Source organism: Erinaceus europaeus, chromosome 15, assembly GCF_950295315.1.
Source record: "Erinaceus europaeus chromosome 15, mEriEur2.1, whole genome shotgun sequence".
Taxonomy (NCBI): domain Eukaryota; kingdom Metazoa; phylum Chordata; class Mammalia; order Eulipotyphla; family Erinaceidae; genus Erinaceus; species Erinaceus europaeus.
The window spans coordinates 20478530-20501903 of NC_080176.1; the positions used below are offsets into that span (position 1 = coordinate 20478530).

The following is a 23374-nucleotide window of genomic DNA, read 5'->3' on the forward strand; positions in this document are numbered from 1 at the left end:
TATAAAATGTTTCGAGGTGTGTTTTTAAAACTTTTTGTCATGTAAGGTGTTTTTTACCTGTTACTCCTTTACATAAAGAAGGGCACAAAACTTGATTTGAAGAACTTGAGTGGTGACAAAAGAAACACAAAACCTCTGGAAAGCTTAGTGTTTGAACCAACTACCTTTTCTTATAAAGTAGTCTATAGACACATACTAAAATAATGTTGGATTATCTTTATTATCTTTTTCAGAGAGTCTGGAAAGTTGGCGGGGAGGGGCTTGGTATATGTAGGACCAGCCAGAAGTAAAGTGAATCAAGTTTTGTCTGACAGAGCTCTGGGTTCATGGTCTTCCACTTGACACCAAAAGGAACATTTTTTTCCAAAGCATTCCTTTGACTTAAAACCAGGATTGATGAATACCAAAATCTTAGGGGTGGTATGGTTTACTGACTTTAATAGAAAAAAAAAAAAAAAAAACCTGCAGAAGAAGATAGTTCTTGAAGACAGGCCATCCTCTGGGAGCAGGGCAGACAGTGGTGCTTAGAGGGGACAAAGGCCTGGAAGGCTTGTGTGTCACCCTGACTTAGGTGTCATCACGTTGAGTGGGATTGTTTATGATCAGGCTGATGGCCTTTTCTGCTGGACTATGATAGAGGCTAAACCAGAGCACTGCTCAACTGGTGGCTGGTGGTAGTGTTGGGGATTGAACCTGGGACTTTGGAGAGCCTCAGGCATGAGAGTCTTAACCACTATGCTATCTACCCCCCACCCAATGCTCACCTTTCTTATGCTTATTTGCAGTTTGTGAAGACTGGGGTCCAGCACAAAACCCACTTTCTCTAAGTTTGGTGGGAGTTAGGCTCGTGTGGAACTTAGCCATTGTCCTTCACGCTGACTCACTGGATCAAGGCTTACCTGGTCTGGGCCTGCGCAGAGTTGAGTTTGGTGGGAGTATTGAGGCAAACACTTCTTAGGAATCCATGCACAGTAACTGCTATGAAAACAGCCTGACACAGGAAAATGATTTCAGATGCCTTTTGGCAGGACAGATCACTCCGCTTATGAATGGTTTGCTCTGAAGCCAACTCTTTATTTCCAGACTACAAAAGCTTTTATTTCCACCTCAGTGTTCCCTTCTCACAGATCACTACACTATCCAGACCAGGAACTTTCCAGTCTCTCACACAGTCCAGGAAGCACTTGCTCTGTGCGCTGTGGAAACCCTCTTACTTGAAGAGGGGCTGCAGAATGGGCTTAAAGCAGAGAGAGTTCTGGCTTTACAATGTAAACAGGCTGTTTTCCAAACACTGTGACTTTACAACTGACTGATGATACGCGGATTCATTGGCAAGTTTCCAGTATCTGTCACGCAAGAGGAACGCAGCACTTTTTGGCTGCCTCTGGCGAGTGAAGATCCCCTTTTTATTTCCTAGGACTCTGTATATGGCTAAAAAACAAAGCAGAAGGGTTTAGCGCACATGGCGCAAAGCACAAGGAGCAGTGTAAAGATTCCGGTTCGAGCCCCCACTCCCCATCTGCAGGGGAGTCGCTTCACAAGCGGTGAAGCAGGTCTGCAGGTGTTTATCTTCTCTCCTCCTCTCTGTCTTCCCCTCCTCTCTCCATTTCTCTCTGTCCTATCCAACAACAGTAACAGCATTGACAATAATATGAACAACAAGGGCAACAAAAGGGAGCAGTGGATTCGTGGTGCAGGCACCGAGCCCCAGCAATAACCTTGGAGGCAAAAAAAAAAAAAAAAAAAAACAGAAGTGGGCCAGGTGACTTCTAGTGGGCCAAACAGAAACGCACCCTGGAGCCAAGCTGAACACTCAAACAGAAATGTGGTCTTATATAGTGTATGTTACTGGGTCTAAAGTAGCCACTTCATGGGTTAAAGATAAAAATGCTACCACTTCCCAAAACACTTCACCGACTTGGTACTGATTAAGAGAGAGAGGAAGAGGAGGAGAGAACCAGAGGAAGCCTTATTCTTAAAGAGTGCAATGCTTTGATCCACTGCCCAGCCACCCAGGCCACAAATGGTACTCATTTTCCTCTGGTAGGGAGGAAACCCAAAATGATTGCTTACTTGCAAAAAATAATGGTTTAAATGCTGAACTAGAAGGATGACTCCCGGACCTCTCAGGAGACTGCACCTCTAGTGGACACTAATTCAGTCAGAGGTGCCCAGGTGGGGTTTTGACTTTCGTTTGGAGAGTCCCCTAGGTCCAGCTTCTAGCTGGGCCCCTATGGCTGGCAGCTGGCCAGCTGGAGCTGAAGCTGAACAGAAGCAAATCTGGCCAAAGTAGGAGGGCTGTGTCCTGCACGTCCTAGTGAAGCAGCTTGCAGAGGGGCTGGGTGGTGGTGCACCTGGTAGAGTGCACATGTTACAAGGACCCAGGTTCAAGCCCCTGGTCCCCTTCTGCAGGGGGAAAGCTTCACAAGTGGTGAAGCAGGGCTTCAGGTGTTTTCTCTCCCTCTGTGTTACCCCCTCCTCTCTCAATTTCTGTCTGTCTCTTCAATAAATAAAGGATAAAAAAAAAAACTGGCAAGAAAAGAAAATTCTAAAAAGAACAGTTTCTGCTTATGGAAAATAGGTCTTTTCAAGAAATCCAAGACAATAATGTTCTCCATAATAAGCAGATTGATGGGCAGAGAGAAGCACTTTAGTCAGAATCCTTACTTCAACCTGCAAACCCTCGTTCCCTCCCCTTCACAGGCATAAGAAAAGGTTAGGTGACTTGCCTACAGTCAAACAGCTGATTTCTTTTTAAAGATTGAGAGGGGCTGGGTGGGGGGTGGGGTGGGAGTGGGGGGAGGCTGCCAGGAGTGGTGGTTTTGTCGTGCAGGCACCAACCCCAGTAATAACCCTTGTGCCAAAAAATAAAATCATAATAAGTAGAAATAAAAGAACGGGTGCTGGGCAGTAGTACAGTGGGTTAAACGCACATGGCACGAAGTGCAAGGACTGGCTTAAGGATCCTGGCTCAAGCCCCTGCCTCCCCACCTGCAGGGGAGTCACTTCACAGGCGGTGAAGCAGGTCTGCAGGTGTCTTATCTTTCTCTCCTCTCTGTCTTCCCCTCCTCTCTCCATTTCTCTCTGTCCTATCCAACAACAGCAATAACAACAAAGTGGAAAAAAAAAATGGCCTCCAGGAGCAGCAGATTTGTAGCACAGGGACCAAGCCCCAGCAATAACCCTGAATGCAAATATAATAAAATAAAACAAGAAAAGGGAGAGACTGCTGTCTAAGACACAAATATCTTTTGTCTGGACCTCGCATTGGATTTATTTGTGGATAGATTTGCTCATTATGCCTAAGAAGTTAAAGCTATTCCCATCTTTTTATTACTCACGTCTATAAAGCAGATTCACTGACTATAGCTAAGCTTCAAGCTGTTTTGGGTGTCACTTTAAATCTTCAAAGAGGATCTGATCAGTGCTCTCTCTCAAGCGGGGATGTGTGAGGGCTATTTCAGTTAAGTTCCAGATCCACGTTTCCCTCTTTATACACCTGTTCCTATTAGAGATTCTTAAGACTGTAAACTTTGCAACCTAGGGAGGGAGTGAGAACACACAGCTCTGCGTGGCTAGGCGGGTAAGATTAGCAGCTCCTGAAAAACACCCTGGATGGCAGGTGGGTTTCATAATAGGTGTCCTGGCTTTGTTCAGGCCAGGGAGATAGCTCAGTGTACTAGAGCACAGGATTTGTATGCCTGAGACCAGTGGTCCCAGGTTCAATCCCTGTACCATTATAAACCTGAGCCAAGCAATGCTGTGGTCCGTCTCTCAAAATAATTTTTTTCTCTCTCTCTTTTTTAATTTGATAGAACAGAAAAACTGAGAGGGACACACCTGCAGCACTGCTTCACCACTCTGCAAGTGGGGACCGGAGGCTTGAACCTGGGTCCTTGCACATGACAGAGTGTGCTCTACCAGGTGTACCACCACCTGGCCCCTTTCTCCCTCCTTCCTTCCTTTCCTCCCTCCACAAAGTGATTTGGGTAGCAGGAAGACTACTGCTTCCTACCCTCAAGTTCTTGGAGTAAAGTCTCCACATAGTTGATTGATCAGAGCCGCTTTTCCCCTTATTCCCTCACAACCCAACGTCCTGAATTAAAACGCCAACCTGGAGAAGGTGAGAAACCACTGGAGCCCCATAAGCCAGATGGCAACTTACTCTGGTCAGTCATAAAATCAGCGAAATTCCAGATGAGCTCCCCAACCACGTACTCTTTGCGCTTCTGATCCAGGATCAAGTGGTACTGCTCCAGCACGTCCTTCTGGTATTCCTCGGTGAACATGAGTGGCGGATCCTGGGGGTTCAGGGCAGAGTGATTCTTAAGAGTCTGAACCAGCAGCATTGAAAGTGTTAGATCAAGGAGCTGCCTGGTGGTGATCAAAGTCTGTGTCCTCACAGTGAGTGGTAGTAACCATAGAACTCCCTGTGCTTGTGTAGAAAATCAGCATTAGGGAGTCGGGCTGTAGTGCAGCGGGCTAAGCGCAGGTGACGCAAAGCGCAAGGACCGGCATAAGGATCCCGGTTTGAAACCCGGCTCCCCACCTGCAGGGGAGTCGCTTCACAGGCAGTGAAGCAGGACTGCAGGTGTCTATCTTTCTCTCCTCCTCTCTGTCTTCCCCTCCCTCTCTCCATTTCTCTCTGTCCTATCCAACAACAACAACAATAATAACTACAACAATAAAACAACAAGGGCAACAAAAGGGAATAAATAAATTAAATAAAATAAACATATATATATAAAAAAAGAAAATCAGCATTAAGGGCGGGGGTAGATAGCATAATGGTTATGCAAAGATCTGAGCTCCAAAGTCCCAGGTTCAATCCCCTGCACCACCATAAGCTAGAGTTGGTCAGTGCTCTGGTAAAAAAAAAAAGGAGAAAAAAAAGAAAAGAAATAGCATTAGGAACAAAAATTCATTTTTTTTTCCCCCTCAGAGCACTGACTTTGGCTGGGGGTTGAACTTAGGACCTTTGGTTCTTTGGGCATGAAAGGCTTTCTGCAGAACCATTATGCTATCTCCCCAGCCCAACTGCTTCATTTCTAAACATAATTTGTAATTGCCTTATCCTATTCTTCCCTCTTTCCCCCTCAACCCCCCCAAAAAAATATATTTATTTGGAATCATTACCTGAAACTGCAAAGCATTATTTCCAATCCCCTTCACAGGTTTCAGGAAAAGGTGACATAGCCCAGTCACAGGCTTTTTTTTTTTTTGGTTGGATTTTTTTTTAATTTCTTTATCGGGGGATTAATATTTTACACTCGACAGTAAATGCAATAGTTTGTACATGCATAACATTTCCCAGTTTTCCACAGAACAATACAACCCCCACTAGGTCCTCTGTCATCCTGTTCCAGGACCTGAACTCCTTCCCCCAACCCCCAGAGTCTTTTACTTTGGTGCAGTAAACCATTTTTGTTTGTTTGTTTTTAAGATTTATTTATTGACACTGATGAGAAAGAGGGAGGGAGAACCAGGGCAGCACTCTGGTACACGCGATGCTAGGGATCAAACTCTGGAACTCATGCCTGGAGTCCAACACTGACCTGCTGCACCACCTCCAGGGTCTCAGCTAATCTCTCAACAGAGTCAGAGAAGGCAGAGTGGAAGAGACCACAGTGTCAGAATCAAACTAGGCTTGGACCTGGGGCATGCGCACGGCAAAGCAGCACACTACCCAAGTGAGCTATTTCACCAGCCTTCAACGAGTTTCTTTTGTTAGACTGATTTATAGGAGAGAGAGAAACAGGAGAGAAGAAAAAGCCAGAGCATGACTCTGGTACATGCGATGCTGGGGATCAAACTCAGGAACTTGTATTTGCAGGTCCAGCACCCTGGTCACTGTGCCATCTTAAAGCAGGATTACACTGAAAGTAAAGATGTCTTAAGATGACAATTTAAAAACTCAAGTCTTAATGGGGGGAGGGGCAGTGGCAAACCCAGTTGAGCGCACAAGTTAGAATGCGCAAGGAGCCAGGTTCAAGGCCCCAGTGAAATAGTTTACTTGGGTAGTGCGCTGCTTTGCTCTGTGATCCAGGTTCAAGCCCGGCCCCCACTGCATTGAAGGAAGCTTCGGTGCTGTGGTCTTTCTTTCTCTGCCTCTTTATGTAAAAACAAACGAACAAACAAACATAGCTGTTATGAAGGGACAGTGAAATGCTGAGCTGGAGACTGGGCAGACAGAAGTCAGAAGTCTCCACATGGGGCAGCCGGGGAGACTTGGCCAGGAGGGAGCGTCTCAGCTGAGACCCATACACAGCAAGGACCTATGGCTATAACAGGTGTTGACATGTTCCAGGTAGAAGGAACAGCCCCGTTCAGTCCAGCCTTCAAAGCCTGTAGGGAGCCACTGAGGACCCTGAAGGGCTGGGAAGCAGGAGTGGCAAAGAAGGAGGTATATCTAGCTTGGGGCAATGAATGACATCACTATCTGAGAGGGTAATAATAATAATAATATTATTAGACTGGGGAAGTGACATAGTGGTATATAACATGCTTTGGTTCCATCTCCAGTATCATGTCAAAATAAACAGGACAGGGGTGGGAAAACAGCATAATGGTTCTGCAAAAGACTTTCACGCCCAAGGGCTTGGAGGTCCCAGGTTCAAGCCCTAGCACCACCATAAGGCAGAGCTGAGCGGTGTTCTGGTCTCTCTCTGTGTATCTCCTTAAAATAAAGTTATTTTTTTAAAATAAACAGGACATCTTTTTTTTTCCCCGTTTGTTGCCTTTGTTGTTTTTTTATGGGTGTTGTTATTATTGTTGTTATTAATGTCATTGTTGTTGAATAGGACAGAGAGAAATGGAGAGAAGGGGAAGACGGAGAGGGGGAGAGAAAGATAGACACCTGCAGACCTGCCTCACCACTCGTGAAGCGACCCCTACAGGTGGGGAGCCGGGGGCTCGAACCAGGATCCTTATGCAGGTCCACGCCATGTGCGCTTAACCCAGTGGGCTACCGCCTGACCCTCACAGGACATCTTTTACGGCAGGGGAGAGCTCTGGTGTCTCACAATTACATATACATACACATTTATTTATGGAAGAGAGAGAACTGGAGACTCTGGCCCACTTGATGCTGAGGATCAAACTCAGAACCTCAAGTTTGAGAGTCCAATGCTTTATCCACTGTACCAGCTCCTGGGCTGCCACAGCCACATGCATTTCTGCATCACTTACATGGTGAAACCCAGCAATGGTTTCCGCACCATACTCGCTCTGAATGATTGGCTTCTGATAGGTCCGATACCAGTTCTCAAACTGGGATGCCAGCTGCAGCTGAATCACCTCCAGGTGCCCAGAGTCATGGTACCAGGAGTAGTAACTGTTCACACAGATGACGTCCACATACAGCACCTAGACGAGGGCAGTGGAGTGCGCTCACCAGACTGCCAGGGTCTGAGGACTCACACTCATGGGACGTGGCAGAGAGGGTGAGTGGGAGAAGCAGAACACAACTGTGATGCTCACATAAACAGGAAAGACAATCCAGGCACGGCCTGCATGGAGCAAGCGCAACACCGCAGCCTGGCTGCAGCTAAGCTCTGAGGGCACTTGACCAATGGCCTCCGTGGAGCCCAGGGCCCATCCCAAATGGGTTTTGTTCCTCACTAGGCAGGACCCCTGTCCTGATGCTCCCTCACTTGCCCCACAGAAGTGTTCCCAAAGGAAAAATATGTTGTCTCTCTCTCTTCACAGAGAATCTGGGGTGGTCCCATGCTCTTGCCTCAGAGGGTAGATAAGATGGCCAGGCGGGGCCCGAGAGTAGCTGAGCCAGGTCCGAGCAGCTGACTGGAGAGCTCAAATGCTTGGTCACTCAAGTCGCCTGGACAGACGTCAACCTCCCAAACCTGCACTTCCTCTCAGAGGCCCCTCTTTCCCATGTGACCATAGCAGAAATGGGGGGAGAGGCAGAGGAAGTGAGGGGAGGTGGCCTTGGGTGGACACACTGTTCTAGTGTCACCAGGGCGAGGGGGACCTGCAACCATAGTGTCATATGAAGTCCCCACCCTACCACCACCACACCCAACCCGAGCACAGGAGGGGCTCCAGGAACATCCCGGCCTGCTCTGTCTCTGTGCCCCACACAAGGTCTATGTTTTTATGATCATTATTGGACATAGTGTCTTCACATCCATCATTTTAAAGATGGCTTCCCTTCCTGTAGCACTTTGTCTCTTAAACACTGGCCTTCAGTTCTCCAGTGAGGGAGCAGATTCTTGTTCCCAAGATTCAGAGCTTCAGTGCCACTCAAGTTCCTGAAGAAGAGCTATGGCCATGAACATGAGCGAGGCCCTGTGGCTGGATCACTGTGTGAGCTTGTCCCTTCCATTTGCAGCCCGAGAAGGTCCTATCAGGGCTTCCCACAGAAGAGTGGTGATGTGGACACTGAGGAGTTTCGGTTGTTAGTCTGGCACCAGGGTTATCACTCGGCAGCCTTTTTTTTTTTTTTTTTCCTTTTTCATTGACAGGGAAAGAGAGACAGAGAGAGGAGAAATACCTGTAGCACTGCTCCACTGCTCATGAAGTGTCCCTCCCCACCCCACCCCCCACACACACCCTTCCCGCAGGTAGGGACTGGGGGCTTGAACCCAGGTACTCGTGCATGGTAACATGTACACTCAACTGGACGCACCACCACTGGGCCCTTGAGGAGCATGGTGCGAGCTGAGGTTCACATCATAGATTCCATCCATCAGTGTTTCAGAACCCACACACCTATACCTCCAAAATGCCTCCCTTAGTGATTCTGATCACCAGCCAGAAGAAACACTGACCACTGATGACACTGAGCACCTTCCTTTAAAAACTGCTGCCATTCTGGGGGCGTCTTGAGGTACAGAAAAGTGAACCAAGGTGTAGAAAGCAGAACTATGAACTGAGTATGAAGTAAATTTCCCTGTGCAGGGAAGGGGAGACAGCATGATGGTTCTGCAATAGACTTTCATACCTGAGGTTCTGAAGTCCCAGGTTCAATCCCCCACATCACTATAAGCCAGAACTGTATAGTGCTCTAGTAAAAACAAAACAACAACAAAAAACCTCCTTTCCTGGACATATATCCAAGGAGACAAATGCACTCATCTGAAGAAACCTCTGTACACCTATGTTTATAGCAGCATAACTTACAACAGACCAAACTTGGAAGCAACCTTGGTGTCCAACAATAGATGGGTAGCTAAGATAATGGGACTACTACTCAGCTGTTAAAAAGGATAAAGTCTTTACTTGATCTTGGATGGAGCTTGAAGGAATCGTGCTAAGTGAGATAAGCCAAAAAGAGAAGGATGAGTGATTTCCCTCATAGATGGAAGTCGAGAAACAAGAACAGAAAGGGAAAACACAGAGTAGAACATGGACTGGGTTTGATGTATCGCACCATGGCAAAGGACTCTGGGGAAGTGGGGTGGAGGGTTCACCCGTCACAGATGAGAAATCATACCTATGTGTGTAAACCATTAACCCCTCAATAAAATTATTAACAAATAAATTAAGATGTCCCTGTGCCCAAACTTGCGGTGTCACACACCACCTGTGAGTAAGCGGGCCTCTCACAGGCCACCTGTGGGCATGGTGGGCCCGGTCACTCCTGGCTCTTCCCTGAAGTTGGTGTTAGCAAGTGCCAAGGCAGGACTAAAGGGCGGGAGGGGTGTGGAGACCCCCTAGGCTCACCCCTAGGTCGGCTTCATAGTTGGAGTTGGTCACAAAGGTCACAGGCCGAGTGGGATCCAGGTCCTTGGTGTGGGCGATCAGCGTCCTGTCCACAGGGGGTGGGAGGCAGAGCACACAGGAGCCATCAGTCTCGGGAAGCGGTCCCCTCCCCCCACACCTCCCCCAACACAAACTAAAAACAAAAGCTCAGTCTTCTTCACCACCCTGAGGGACGGACGGCTTAAGTTAAGTACAGTACACGGTCCTCTAACCTTAAATCAGACTCCCCAGGCAGGACCCCTGTCCTGGGTCCCCCCTCAGCCTGCCCTGGAGAAGTATTCCCAAAGGAGAAAGACATATCTCCCTCCTCACAGAGGGTCTTGGGACTGTGGGCCATTCAGAGGCTGGCAGGTTGCCACTTCAGAGGGTAGATAAGATGGCCAGGCAGGGTCTAGAGTCTAAAAGCTAATATAGGCCTGGTTCAATCCCCAGCATCACCATGAGCCAGAACTGAGCAGTGCTCTGGTAGAGGGGGGAAAAAACGCTAAAATTGGTTTTTATCCATTTCCAAATCCCAATGTCCAGGGCAGGGGCCTTCCTCACAGGGTGAATAGGCACTGCCCAGAAACAACCTCTGCGTCTCTGAGCTCTTGAAAACAGGATGGATGGGGTATGGGCTGGAATGGAGTATTGGCCAGGCGGTGGTACACCTGGTAGAACACACAAGTTGCCATGCCCGAGGCCCACCTGTGGTGAAGCAGGGCTACAGTTACCTCTCTTTGTTTCCCCTTCTCCATTTCTCTTTTTTTTTTTTTTTACCAGAGCACTGCTCAGCTCTGGCTTATGGTGGTGTGGGGAGATTGAACCTGGGACTCCCGCCCTCCCTCTCCGTCTCTCTTTCTCTATCAGTAAAGAAAGAAAAATGGCCACTGAAATAGCTCACTTGGGGGAGTCAGGCGGTAGCGCAGCAGGTTAAGCGCACGTGGTGCAAAGCGCAAAGACCAGTGTAAAGATCCCGGTTCGAGCCCCCGGCTCCCCACCTGCAGGGGAGTCGCTTCACAGGTGGTGAAGCAGGTCTGCAGGTGTCTGTCTTTCTCTCCCCTTCTCTGTCTTCCCTGCCTCTCTCCATTTCTCTCTGTCCTATCCAACAATAACATCAATAACAACAATAATAACTACAACAATAAAACATGGGCAACAAGAGGGAATAAATAAATATTAAAAAAAAAAAATTAAATAGCTCACTTGGATAGTGTGCTGCTTTGTCCTGTGTGTGGCCCAGGTTCAAGCCCGGCCCCCATCTCACTGAAGGAAGCTTTGATGTTGTGGTCTCTTTCATCCTCTCGTCTGTTTCTGTCTAAAAATAAATAAATGAAAAAAGAAAAGGAACAAAAGCAGTGGGGTAGAGCTGTTGGGTGGGCAGTATGTGCCAGCAATAACAGGCTTGGTGGCGGAAAGAAAAAAGACTGGAACGTTATTTAAACACTGAGGGGCGCGTGCTGGGAGACAGACCATGGGGGGTGGGCCAGGCACCCAGGGGAGCCCTGCGCAGCTCCAGCCTCGCTCCTCAGAGCAGCAGGGACAGAGGATTCCTGTAATGGCTCCTCACCAGTGACATGGCAGCAGGATTACCAAATTGGAGGCCCAGGGGTCTGAGCGACAATAATGGGCCACAGAACTGAGATGGAGAGTCAGTGACGGCTTCTCTTAAGAAAAGGTGGGAGCCAGAAGGTGGCTTGCTTGGTACAGCACACATATTACCATGTACAAGGACCCGGCTTGGAGTCCCAGGGCACCACTATCTGGGGTCTCCTACAGGGGAAAGCCGATGAGTGGTGGAACAGTACTGAGGTGTCCTTCTCTCTCTCTCTCATTCTCTCCCTATGTCTCTACTGTCTCTCACCCAATAAATATCTAGAGGAAAGGGGGAAACAGCCACTGGGAGGGAAAGCAAAATGGCCACTGAATGGACTTTGAAGCTGTGCAGGCCCCAGCGATAACCCTGATGCCAAAAAATAAACAAAATTCAATTAAGATGAAATAAAAATAAATCAATTGGGGGTCAAGTGGTAGTGCAGCGGGTTAAGCGCATGTGGCATAAGCTCAAGGACCGGCGTAAGGATCCGGGTTCTAGCCCCTGGCTCCCCACCTGCAGGGGAGTTGCTTCACAGGCGGTGAAGCAGGTCTGCAGGTGTCTATCTTTCTCTCTCCCTCTCTGTCTTCCCCTCCTCTCTCCATTTCTCGCTGTCCTGTCCAACAACATCGACATCAATAACAATAATAATAACCACAACAACTATAAAAATCAACAAGGGCAACAAAAGGAAAAAAACAGCCTCCAGGAGCAGTGGATTCGAGCAGGCACTGAGCCCCAGTGATAACCCTGGAGGCAATCAATCAATCAATAAATAAAATAATGGCATTGAAGGCTGGTGGCACACCTTGTAGATCGAACACATTACAATGCATAAGGGCCTGGGTTCAAGCCCCTGGTCCACACCTGCAGGGGGGAAGCTTCACAAGTGGTGAAGCAGGGCTGCAGGTCTCTTTCTCTCTCTCCCTTCCCTCTCAATTTCTGTCTCTATCAAAATAAACAGATAAAATGAAATAAAATAAAAAGTAAAATAAAATAACGGTATATGAGGCCAGGTGGTGCACCTGGCTGAAGGCACAGGGCCTGGGTTCAAGCCCCCAATCCCTACCTGCAGAGGGGAAGCTGCGTGAGCAGTGAAGCAAAGTTATAGGTGTCTCTCTCCCTCTCCCCTCTCAATTTTTCTGTCTTTATTCAAAACAAATAAATGAAATAATGGCATTCACTGCTGAGCCGTGTTACTCAGGGAGGGACGGTGAGAAGCAGCATCTGACGCAGGGAGCGGCCTGCAGCCAGGCTCCCCTGTGGGCTTACCTCATTCCACTTTGTTTCTCTGGCCTCACATCCTCTTTCTTCTTCTCATTCTCCCCCCCGCCCCCCACCAGCGTTCCTCGTCTTAGAAGGCTACGCTTTCCACACTGTGACTCCCCACCCCCAAGTCCCAAACCCGCGCTGACCGTCTGTTGGTTGAGAAGCTGCAGGGCCTCACTGCGGTTTCCAGCCCGGGTGGACCTATCCCTACCTGGCCCGGCTGTGCTGCTCCCGAACTCAGCCATCTCCCTCTCCCCCTCGCACCAAAGCGTATCTAAAGCCTCAGGCATTCATTCCTCGGAGCCTAACCACTTTCACCTTTGCAGCAAAAGTTCTGTCTACTGGCACAGCTACTGCCCCCCAAGCCCCATATACTTTCGTGTTCATGTGGGATAATGCCTCTCTCACAGCCTGGCAGCTACTGCAGAAGAAGCTCTGCTCAGGGCCACTAGGGGGCACTGGCTACTTCTGGTGTGACTCCATGGCCCACGGCCTCTGGCAGGTGCACAGATGTCCTTGCAGGACTGTAAGAAGTGGCCCCAGAGACAGAAATGGTGCACCTGGTTAAGTGCACATATTACAATGCACAAGGACCCAGATTCAAACCCCTGGTCCCCACCTGCAGGGGGGAAAGCTTCATAAGTGGTGAAGCAGGGCTGAAGGTGTCTCTGTCTCTTCTCTCTATATATCTCCCTCCTCTTCCAATTTCTCTGTCTCTATCCAACATAAATAGATTTTTTTTTTTAAAAAAAAAGGAGGAGGAAGAGGAAGATGAGGAGGAGGAAGACAAGGAGGTCAAGGAGCAGCAGCCCCTGTCCTCACTTGTGTCAGAGACAGTGAACCCCCAAGTGGCGCTGCTGTGCACTGCAATGCTGGGGGAGAGGCAGAAGCCCTTTATCATCAATAATTAATTTTTTTTTCAATGAATAAAAGTGAGGGAAGATCATACTCTGCTTTGTCTGACACATTCCCCAGCGTGGTCCAACATCTTAGAAATGTGCAGCGCAGACGGAAACTGGCACAGATGGCACCAGTCACGAATGCGGTGGCAGCCCTGCCACCAGCTCATACAGCTGTGCTTCGAGAATGAGTTCACATCTGGGTGCAGCTCTGACCGCCTACTGGGTCTTCTGGGGGAGTCAGGCTTGTGCAGCTCTGCATCACTTTTCAAAATGCCCTTCTGAAAGAGTTATTTTGATAGGACAGAAATCAAATGGGAAATGGGAGATGGAGAGAGAGACACCTGCAGCCCTGCTTCCCCTTTCACCTACACACACACACACACACACACACACACCTTCTTTTCTTTCCCAAAGCCCTGCTCAGCTCTAGCTTATGGTGGTGTCTGGAACTGAACCTGGGACACCTCAGAGCCTCAGGTGTGAATGTCTTTTGCAATAACCCTTATGCTATCTCCCTGGTCCCCTATATCACTTTATAACCATGTCTTCTTTGCATCACAGGCCCTGACTTTTTTTTCTTTAAAGCAATGTAAGCAATGCATCCAAAACTTAACTCTGAAAAGGAAAACCTGGGTCTCACTGGGTTGGAATGACAATTCAAACAGGGAAGGATATGGTTCCTTTGAACTGATGAGGTCTGGTCATCCTCAAATCTCGGGTGGGAGAGGAAGCTGACTCTCACATGGGTGCTGGTCAAGGCTGTGCTGGCATCCCTGAGCCAGTCCGGCGGGACATGAAGATACCTACTTTTTATTTTAGTATCTTTACTTATTGGCTAGAGATAGCCAGAAATCGAGAGGGAAGGGGGTAATAAGAGAGGGGGAGGTGTGAGACAGAGAGACACCTGCAGCACTGCTTCACCACCTGCAAAGCTTTCCAACCAGGGGCTCGAACCCGGCTCCTTGTGCACTGTAACATGTGCGCTCAACCAGGTGCGCCACCACCCGGGCCCCCATTTTGTTTGTTTGTGTTTTTAACCAGAGCATTGCTCAGCCTGGCTTCTGGCGACACTGGGAATTGAACCTGGGACTTTGGAGCCTCAGGCAGGAAAGTCTTTTTGCAGAACCCCCTGTGCTCGCTCCCTGACCCGGGATACTCACTTGAAGTAGTAACCCGCGGGCTGGAGGGAGGACATGGGCTCGTTGGCCACAGACCACATGACGACGGCGGGGTGGTTCTTGTCCCTGCGCACCATCTCCTCCATCACCTGCAGGTGGTGCTGCAGGGACACGTTGCTGAAGCTCTGGCTGCGGGTGGCGGGCGGGAGAGGCGGCGGATCACTCAGCGACCGCGGGGAAGGGCGCGCGGGGCGGGGCGGGGCGGGGCGGGGCGGGCACTCACGGCAGCACGATGCCCACGCCGGGACTCTCGTTGATCACCACGATGCCGTAGCGGTCGCAGAGCTGCAGCACCTCCTCCGCATACGGGTAGTGGCTGGTGCGGAAGGAATTGGCGCCCAGCCAGCGGAGCAGGTTGAAGTCCTTGACCAGCAGGGGCCAGTCAAAGCCCTTCCCTCGGATCTGGGGGACGGCAGGGGACAGCGACCCTTGTAAGAGTCCCGCCGTTTGGGCTGGAGAGATAGCCCAGCCCTTGGAGCACACCTGGTACCAGGTACAAGGCCCCAGGGTTCAAGCCCCTGCTCCCTATTTGCAAAGGGGGAGGAAGCTTCATGGGCGATGAAACGCGGCTGCGGGTGTCTCTCTCTTTCTCCCTCTCCGCTGAATCCTTCCCTCTCGATTTCTCTGTCTCCAACCAATAAATATTATTTATTGAATAGGAATAAAAATATTAAAAAATATACTTTAATGTCTAAGGCTCTAAGGTCCCTGATTCAATGCCAGCACTACCATAAACCAGATCTCAAGAATACTCTGGTAAAAAAAATAATAATAGGGAGTCGGGCGTAGCGGGTTAAGCGCAGGCGGTGCAAAGCGCAAGGACCGGGCTCCCCACCTGCGGTGGAGTCGCTTCACAGGCGGTGAAGCAGGTCTGCAGGTGTCTATCTTTCTCTCCCCCTCTCTGTCTTCCCCTCCTCTCTCCATTTCTCTCTGCCTTATCCAATAACAACATCAATAACAACAACAATAATAACTAAAATAAAAAAGGGCAACAAAAGGGAATAAATATTAAAATAATAATAAATAAATAAACAGGGGCCAAGTGGTGGTACACCTCGTTAAGCACACACATTATAGTGCTCAAGGACCCGGGTTCAAGCTCCTGGTCCCCATCTGCAAGGGGGAAGCTTCATGAGTGACAAAGCAGGTCTGCAGGTGTCTCTCTATCTATCTCTCCCTCCTCTCTCAATTTCTCTGTCTCTATCCAATAATAAATAAGTAAATAATATCAAACAAATAATAATAAATAAATAAGATAGTCAGGTCCCTCTAGTCACCCCATGAGCCTATCCAGCCCAGCAACTTGCTCAGCTGCTCTGAGCTGCCCTCAATTTCTATGGGGGGGGGGGGTGAAGTAGAGAAATAGCCCACCTCAGGGGTCCCAACTCACATCAGCATCCTCATGCTTATTGACCCCGTGGAAATAGAAAGGCTTCCCGTTGATGAGGAACTGGCTCTCGGTGACAGCCACAGTGCGAATCCCCACAGGAAGCGTGTAGAAGTCAGAGATGGAGCCAGCGGCCATGGGCACGGTGAGCTTCACCTGTGGAAGCCACGTTGACAGGAGGGGGACACCCTTGAGGGCAGCACACACAGCCCACCCTTCAGCAGGACCGCCCTCAAGCACATGCAGGCACACACACACACACACACACACACACACACACACACAGTAGTCAACCACTGCAACCAGAAAAAGGCAGAAATTTGGTACTGTTTGATGCCACAACTGGTAGAACACATGTCACAGTGCACAAGGACCAGGATTCAAGCCCCTGGTCCCCACCTGCAGGGGGGAAGCTTCCTAAGTGGTGAAGCAGTGTTGCAGGTATCTCTCTGTCTCTCTCCCCTCTTAATTTCTCTCTGACTCTATCAAAAAGAAAATGAAAGACTTAAAAAAACAAGAAAGAGGGAGTCAGGTGGTAGCACAGTGGGTTAAGTGCAGGTGGCACAAAGCGCAAGGACCGGAGTAAGGATCCTGGTTCGAGCCCCCGGCTCCCCACCTGTAGGGGAGTCGCTTCACAGGCAGTGAAGCAGGTCTGCAGGTGTCTGTCTTTCTCTCCCCCTCTCTGTCTTCCCCTCCTCTCTCCATTTCTCTCTGTCCTATCCAACAACAACGACACCAATAACAACAACAAAACAACAAGGGCAACAAAAGGAAATAAATAACTAATTTTTAAAAAGAACAAGAAAGATTCATTAAAAGCAAAGAAAGAAAAGGGGAGAGAAACTATGGGTTTTTGCTATTAGTAAAAGAAGCCTTCTCCCTCCTCTGCCTCAGGGGTGTGTTTTTCAAAACTGGGCCTCTTGGGGCCCAGTGTTTGACTGGGCCTCACAAGCCCTGTGTTCAACCCTTAGTACCCTCTGCCTACTCCCAAAAGGAAAAAAACAAAAAAACAACACAAGAACAACAACAACAAAAAAAACTGGAAAAAACAAACTCAGGTCGGGAGCCCATCCAGTGGCCCAGGAAGCTCAGAGGACCAGGGCTGCCCCTCCAGCTCCAAAACCTGCTGGAGGCTGGGGGGTGCTGGGCGTGGACAGAAGACGTGAACCCCCATTACCTCCAGCGAATACAGGTAGGCCGGCCGCTCGTGCATCAGGTACGGCCACCAGAGGTGGGCACCCGGCACCCGCAGCTGGCCCCGGCCTCCCGTACCCTTGGCCACCACCTTGCTGTCTTCATCCAAGAGAAACACCTCCAGCTCGAAGTGTTCACTGCCCTGAACAAAGACCTGGTAGTTCACCAGCCCTGTGAGGAGGGAGGGATGGAGGGAGAGAGAGAGAGAGAGAGGGATTCATAAGAGAAGAGGAAGGGGTGAGAACTGGGTTTGGCGGCCTGGACTGTGGCCCTGCAGCCACTACCAAGCTCCACGCCAACAGGAGTTTATTTCTTCTGCTTAGTCTGCAACCAGGGGCCATGTTGGCACAGTTGGAAAGGTGGGAAGGGGATATGGAATATATAGATTATTGCCACCAGGGTTATCACTCAGGCTCGGCGCCTGCATGATGAACCCGCTGCTAATGGGAGTCTTTTTCATTTCCTCCTCCTCTCTCTCTCTCTCTCTCTCTTTTAATCACTAGGGTTGTCTCTGAGGCTTAGTGTGCTTTCAAGATAAATCTAACATTCTTGTCAGCCATTTTTTCTTCCTTTGTTGTTGATAATTCTTTTTTAAAGCTTTTTTTAAAGATTTTTAAAAAAATATTTTTATTTAGTTTATTTTAATGATAAGAGTAGATACAGAGGGAAAGATACGGAGAGGGGGGGAGAGAGAGAGACCAGAACACTACTCAGTTCTGGCTTATGGTGGGGCTAGGGATTGAACCTGGGATCTTACAGTCTTAGGCTTAAAGGCTTTTGCATAACTATTATGCTGTCTCCCCAGCCTTGTTAATTTTTTTTTTTTGATAAAGAGAGAAAATGAAGGAGGGGGTAGAGAGGAAGAGAGAGATAAAGAGACATATGCAGCACTGCTTCACCACTTGTGAAGTTTCTCCCCTTGCAGGTGGGGACCAGGGGTTTGAACTCAGGTCCTTGCTCGTGGTAATGTGTGTGCTCTACAGGGGCCCACAGGTCATTTCTGTTAAGGAGTCCTTACAGGAGTCTTGAGTCACTCTTCCTGAGCTTTGGAGTTTCAGGAAGCCCCACTTCTCCCCAGATCTCCTGTCCTTATAAAATGAAGTTTAGGCAAGATGGGTGGTTTCTGACGCCTTTGTTGGCTGAGGCAGGTCGGATTTTCAGCTTCTTGAGTGGAACAAGAAGCTGGGAAGGTTAGATATTGGGAGAGGGGCCTGCAGGAGGCTCACTCAGTGAAGCGCACCTATTACCATGCACAAGAACCTGGGTTCAAACTCTGGGCCATCACATGGGAACACCTGCAGGGGGCATAGTTTCACTAGTAGTAGTGGTCTCTCTCTCTTTTAATTTTCTTTATTATCTTTTTTTATTTATTGGATAGTGACAGCCAGAAATTGAGAAGGAAGGGGGTGATAGAGAGGAAAAAAGACAGAAAGACACCTGCAGTTCTGCTTCACCGTTTGCAAAGCTTTCCCCCTGCAGGTGGGGACTGGAGGCTTGAACCCAGGTCCTTAAGTATTGTAACATATGCACTCAACCAGGTGCACCACCACCTGCCCACCTGCTCCTTTTCTATCTTGCTCTGTCTCGGACCCTCAAGCTACAAGAAAGAAAAATATGGAAATGTGAGGGTTCAGGGTGAGGGAAACAGCATAATGGCTGTGCAAACTTTCACACCTGAGGTTCCAAAGTTCCAGGTTCAATCCCCAGCACCACCAAAAGCAAGAGCTCCCCAGTGCTCTGGCCATACTCTCTCTCTCTCTCTGCATCTATGTCTCTGTATCTCTCACATTAAAATAAAACAAACAGGGAGTCGGGCTGTAGCGCAGCGGGCTAAGCGCAGGTGGCGCAAAGCACAAGGACCAACATAAGGATCCCGGTTCGAACCCCGGCTCCCCACCTGCAGGGGAGTCGCTTCACAGGCGGTGAAGCAGGTCTGCAGGTGTCTATCTTTCTCTCCCTCTCTCTGTCTTCCCCTCCTCTCTCCGTTTCTCTCTGTCCTATCCAACAACGACAACAACAATAATAACTACAACAATAAAACAACAAGGGCAACAAAAGGGAATAAATAAATAAAATAAATATAAAAAAAGAAAGAAAAAAATAAATAATAAAACAAACAAATATATATATATTTTTTTCAAATAAAAATAGTTTTTAAAAATATTTTTCATATTTATTTTCCCTTTTGTTGCCCTTGTTTTTTTATTGTTGTAGTTACTATTGTTATTGATGTCGTCATTGTTGGATAGGACAGAGAGAAATGGAGAGAGGAGGGGAAGACAGAGAGGGAGAGAGAAAGAAGCAACTCCCCTGCAGGTGGGAGCTGGGGTCTCCAACCGGGGTCCTTAAGCAGGTCCTTGCACTTTTCACCACATGCGCTTAACCCACTGTGCTACCACCCAACGACTCCCCCCAAATAAAAATAGTTTAAGAAATGTGAGCAATGGGGCCAGGTGCTGGCACACCTGGTTGAACGCACATGCTACAATGTGCAAGGACCCGGGTTCAAGCCCCCAGTCCCCACCTGCAGGGGAAAAACTTTTGCAAGTGGTGAAGCAGTGCTGCAGGTCGGTCTCTCTCTCTCTCTCTCTCTCTCTCTCTCTCCCTCTGTCACTCCTTCCCCCTAAATTTCTGGCTGTTTCTATCCAATAAATAATTTTAAAAAAAAATAAAGAAATGTGAATGGTAAGCAGAGCAGGCACTGAGCCCCAGTGATAACCTTGGTGGCAAAAAAGGGGGAAAAAGGGAGGGAGCGGGGAGAGAGAACTCCTCGGAGATCCTTAGTCCCAGAGCATGGCCTCCACAGGGAGCTGAGTGTGGCCAGGCCTGGCTGGGCAGCCCCGGGAGCCTTACCGATGTCCTGGTCCAGGGCGGTGATGACGGTGATGTCGTCGATGTAGGCGCTGGGTGTGGTGTAGAGGAGCACTGGCCGGTGCAGCCCCGCGTAGTTGAAGAAGTCAAAGTATGTGTTCTGGACGAAGTAACCCTTGGGGTATCTAGGGCATCAAGAGGCCAGAAGCCAGCAGGGCCTTCACCCTGGGCCCTTGGACCTCCGCCTCCCAGAGTCAGGGGCGCCCCGCCTGGTGGGTGGGGCTTGGGGGGCCTGTAAGGGGGTGCTCACTTGGAGGTATCTGACTGGTGGAGGATGATCCCTGGCGGCAGGGTGTTGGGGGTGAGCGTGTTGTTGACGGCGATGGTGATGCGGCAGGAGGACAGGGGCCCGCTCTGGACCAGCTTGCTGATGTCCACCTCGAAGGGCAGGTGGCCCCCCTCGTGCTCTGCCACATGGACCCCGTTTACCCACTGAAGACAGGGTGGGGGCACCGGGGTAAGGAGGGGACGGTCGGCCAGGCACCCCCCACACACACACACATACACAGAAACCCGGGGCACAGGTCCCAGCGTAGGGGGGGGCAGGGGCATCAAGAGGCCACCATCAGGGTGGGGGGCACACTGGAAGCCAGGTACTGCCCCTTCCGCCACCCCCGCACAGGGGTGCACCCCCCATCCCATCCCCTGCACTGACCACCAAGGCGTGGTAGTGGGCGCTGCCCACCCGAAGCACCACCCTGGTGCCCGGGTCCTGAGTCCACCGCTGGGGCAGGGCGGCCTGGCGCTCGTACCACACCCAGCCCACGAAGCCACGCAGCCGCGCGTCCTGCCCCACGTCGTTGAAGCTGGAAGGTACCGGCATGTCCAGGGTGGGGCCCGACTGCAGGAAGAAACACTGGGCTTAGCACTCTGTGCCAGGGGACCCCTCCGGCAAAAGCGGCCCCCCAGCCATTCAGGACTCAGTGGTGCTGGGAGAACACCCACAGCGCTGAGCCAGCAAAAAGGCGAACAGGCAGCCCAGAGGTGGTGGCCGGGATAAAGTGTCAGACTCTCAAGCATGAGGTCCTGAGTTCAATCTACAGCACTGCATGTGCCAGAGCAGTGCTCTGGTTCTTGTTCTCTCTTTCAAATAAATAATTTTGGGGGGTTTGTTTGTTTGTTTGTTTTGATAGAGGCATAAAAGGAAGAGAGAGAGAGATCACAGCACTGAAGCTTCCTTCAATGCAGTAGGGGCCAAGCTTGAACCTTGGCCACACATATGGCAAAACAGCCCACTAGCCAAATCAAGTTAGCTCTTTTGGTGGTCCATAAATTAATAAATAATAACAATTACTGTTATTATTATTTTGGTTAGAGACTGAGAATAAGAGAAAGGAGCACCACAACACTGAAGCTTCCTTCAGTGCAGTATAGGCCAGATTCAAACCTGGGTCACACACTATCCAAGTGAGCTGCTCCACCGCAGGCCCATAATGTAAAAAAGGGGGTGGGTGGCTGCTGCGTAAGGCTTCTGCTGTCAGGTAATGAGGGCTATTTAGAAACTACAGCTGGGAGCTGGGGTAGATAGCATAATGGTTATGCAAAGAGACTCATGCCTGAGGTTCCAAGGTCCCAGGTTCAGTCCCCTGCACCACCATAAGCCAGACCTGAGCAGTGCTCTGGTAAAAAGAAAAAGAAAAGAAAAAACAACTAACTAAAGCTGGGCAGGATATGGAGCATGACCAGAACTATCTCAGGAGCCAAGAAGGCTTTTTGGAGCTGGGGCCCACAGAACACTGGCTCCCGGCATCCTGACAGGAGTAGGACATTGCTCAGTGAGCCTGGAAGCTTCCCCAGACATCTGGAGGCGGGGATTTTCTCTGCTCCTTAGGACTGTATCCCCCAGTCATAGGTCAGACCCTGCCCCCCCCCCCACACACACACACACATACACAGGTCTTGACAGGCTGATTTGCTGATCAAGTGCTCTGAGGAGCTGAGTCTGGGGAGGGAGGGTGGTGTGAGACTGACAAGCTCACTCCCCTGATAGCGCATCTGTTTTGTGATGTGTGCCAGTCACCCAGGTAGAAGCCCAGTCTCTGCTGCACTGGAAGAAGCTCCTGGGCGGTGGTGTCTTTCCCTCTCTCAGTCTCCCTTTTACTATATGTGGGGGGAGGCTGTTCAGGAGACGAAGCCCCAAGCGATGACCAAACAAATAAATAAAATGTTAAAATAGATAAGAGGGGGGAAAGAGGGGGTTGGGAAGAGGAGAGGGTGAGCCTAGGCTCACTACCCAGACTGGGAAGAGGAGGAGCTGCAGAGTCCAGACCCTGAATCCAGGAAGATGGTCAGCTGACAGGCGCTAGGGCTGCCCCGGCTGAGGAAACAGTAGGGCTCAAGGCTGGTACCAGCCCCGCCCCCTCTTCCTCTCCAGCCCCGGGTTGCGGGGCAAAGAGCACGGCAGACTGCGGGGCCTGCGGTGCAGATCTCAGGGGGGCGCCCGGTGCACATACAGGCCAGTCCGGGCCCCACGGATACGCGGACTTCAGATCTGAGCGGAGACGCGGTGTGGGGCTGCCGGGGCTCCAGGGCACAGCCGAGCCCCAACTCCCCAGAGCCGGCTGCTCCCCACTCCCGCCGCAGCCGCTTCCAGAGGACGATGCACCCCGAGGATCGTACACCCTAAGGACGGTGCACCCGGAGGGCCGTGCACGCCCAGGACCGTGCACCCCGAGGACCGTGCACCCCCAGGACGGTGCACCCCGGCCCCGCAGGTCTGGCGCCTCCCGATCCGCAGCGCCGCCCATACACCCACTCGTTGCGGGTCCCCAAGAGCCCCGCCCGGCCCGCACCTCCCGCAGCGGAGCCCGGTACCACTGCTGCTCGAAACCCTGCCGTCGGTTTTCCGAGAAGTCGGCGCGGAAACTCCAGAGGCCGTCCAGCTCCTTGCGCTCCCGCGAAGGGCTCTCTCGGGGGTACAGCATCCCGCCCTGCAGCGCCAGCCCGCACCCCCAAAGCAACGGGCCGAGCGTGGCCCAGGTAGCAGCCAGTGCCGGGAGCATGGTTCCTGCGCCGCAGCCCGCGCCCGGTAGCCTTGCAGCAGCCTGCCAGCCGCCGCCGGTGGGAGGGGCCGAGGTAGGGCGTGGTGACGTATACTGTCTGAGGCCACCTGCGCCATGTTTGTTGATGGCACTGCCAGGCCTGAAGTAGCCCGGGAGTGGAGCCGGGCTACTGGGAGCATGCGTACTGCTTGCTTGCCAACCAAAGGTAGAAGTTGAGAGGAGTCCTTCCTCCCAACTGAAAGCTAAAGTCATCAGGGGAATGACCTCCAGCCTCCAGC

At 50.4% G+C, this 23374-nt stretch overlaps 1 protein-coding gene across 2 annotated transcripts; it reads right to left on the reverse strand.

Annotated features, from left to right (window-relative positions):
• Positions 1 to 201: 201 nt before the first annotated feature.
• On the reverse strand, positions 202 to 23162 carry GUSB (glucuronidase beta). Of its 2 annotated transcripts, XM_007530056.3 has the most exons (12): positions 22887 to 23162; positions 20750 to 20935; positions 20345 to 20526; positions 20077 to 20219; positions 17207 to 17394; positions 16033 to 16185; positions 14866 to 15044; positions 14625 to 14771; positions 9682 to 9766; positions 7189 to 7365; positions 4166 to 4301; positions 202 to 1431 (listed from the first exon to the last, which is right to left on the reverse strand). In XM_007530056.3, the coding sequence occupies exons 1-12, from the start codon at positions 23094 to 23096 to the stop codon at positions 1262 to 1264; spliced, it is 1956 nt and encodes a 651-aa protein (XP_007530118.1). In that variant the 5' UTR covers positions 23097 to 23162; the 3' UTR covers positions 202 to 1261. The 2 variants fall into 2 exon arrangements, with proteins under 2 accessions (XP_007530118.1, XP_016046770.1); XM_016191284.2 differs by lacking the exon at positions 7189 to 7365.
• Between the last annotated feature and the right edge of the window lie 212 nt (positions 23163 to 23374).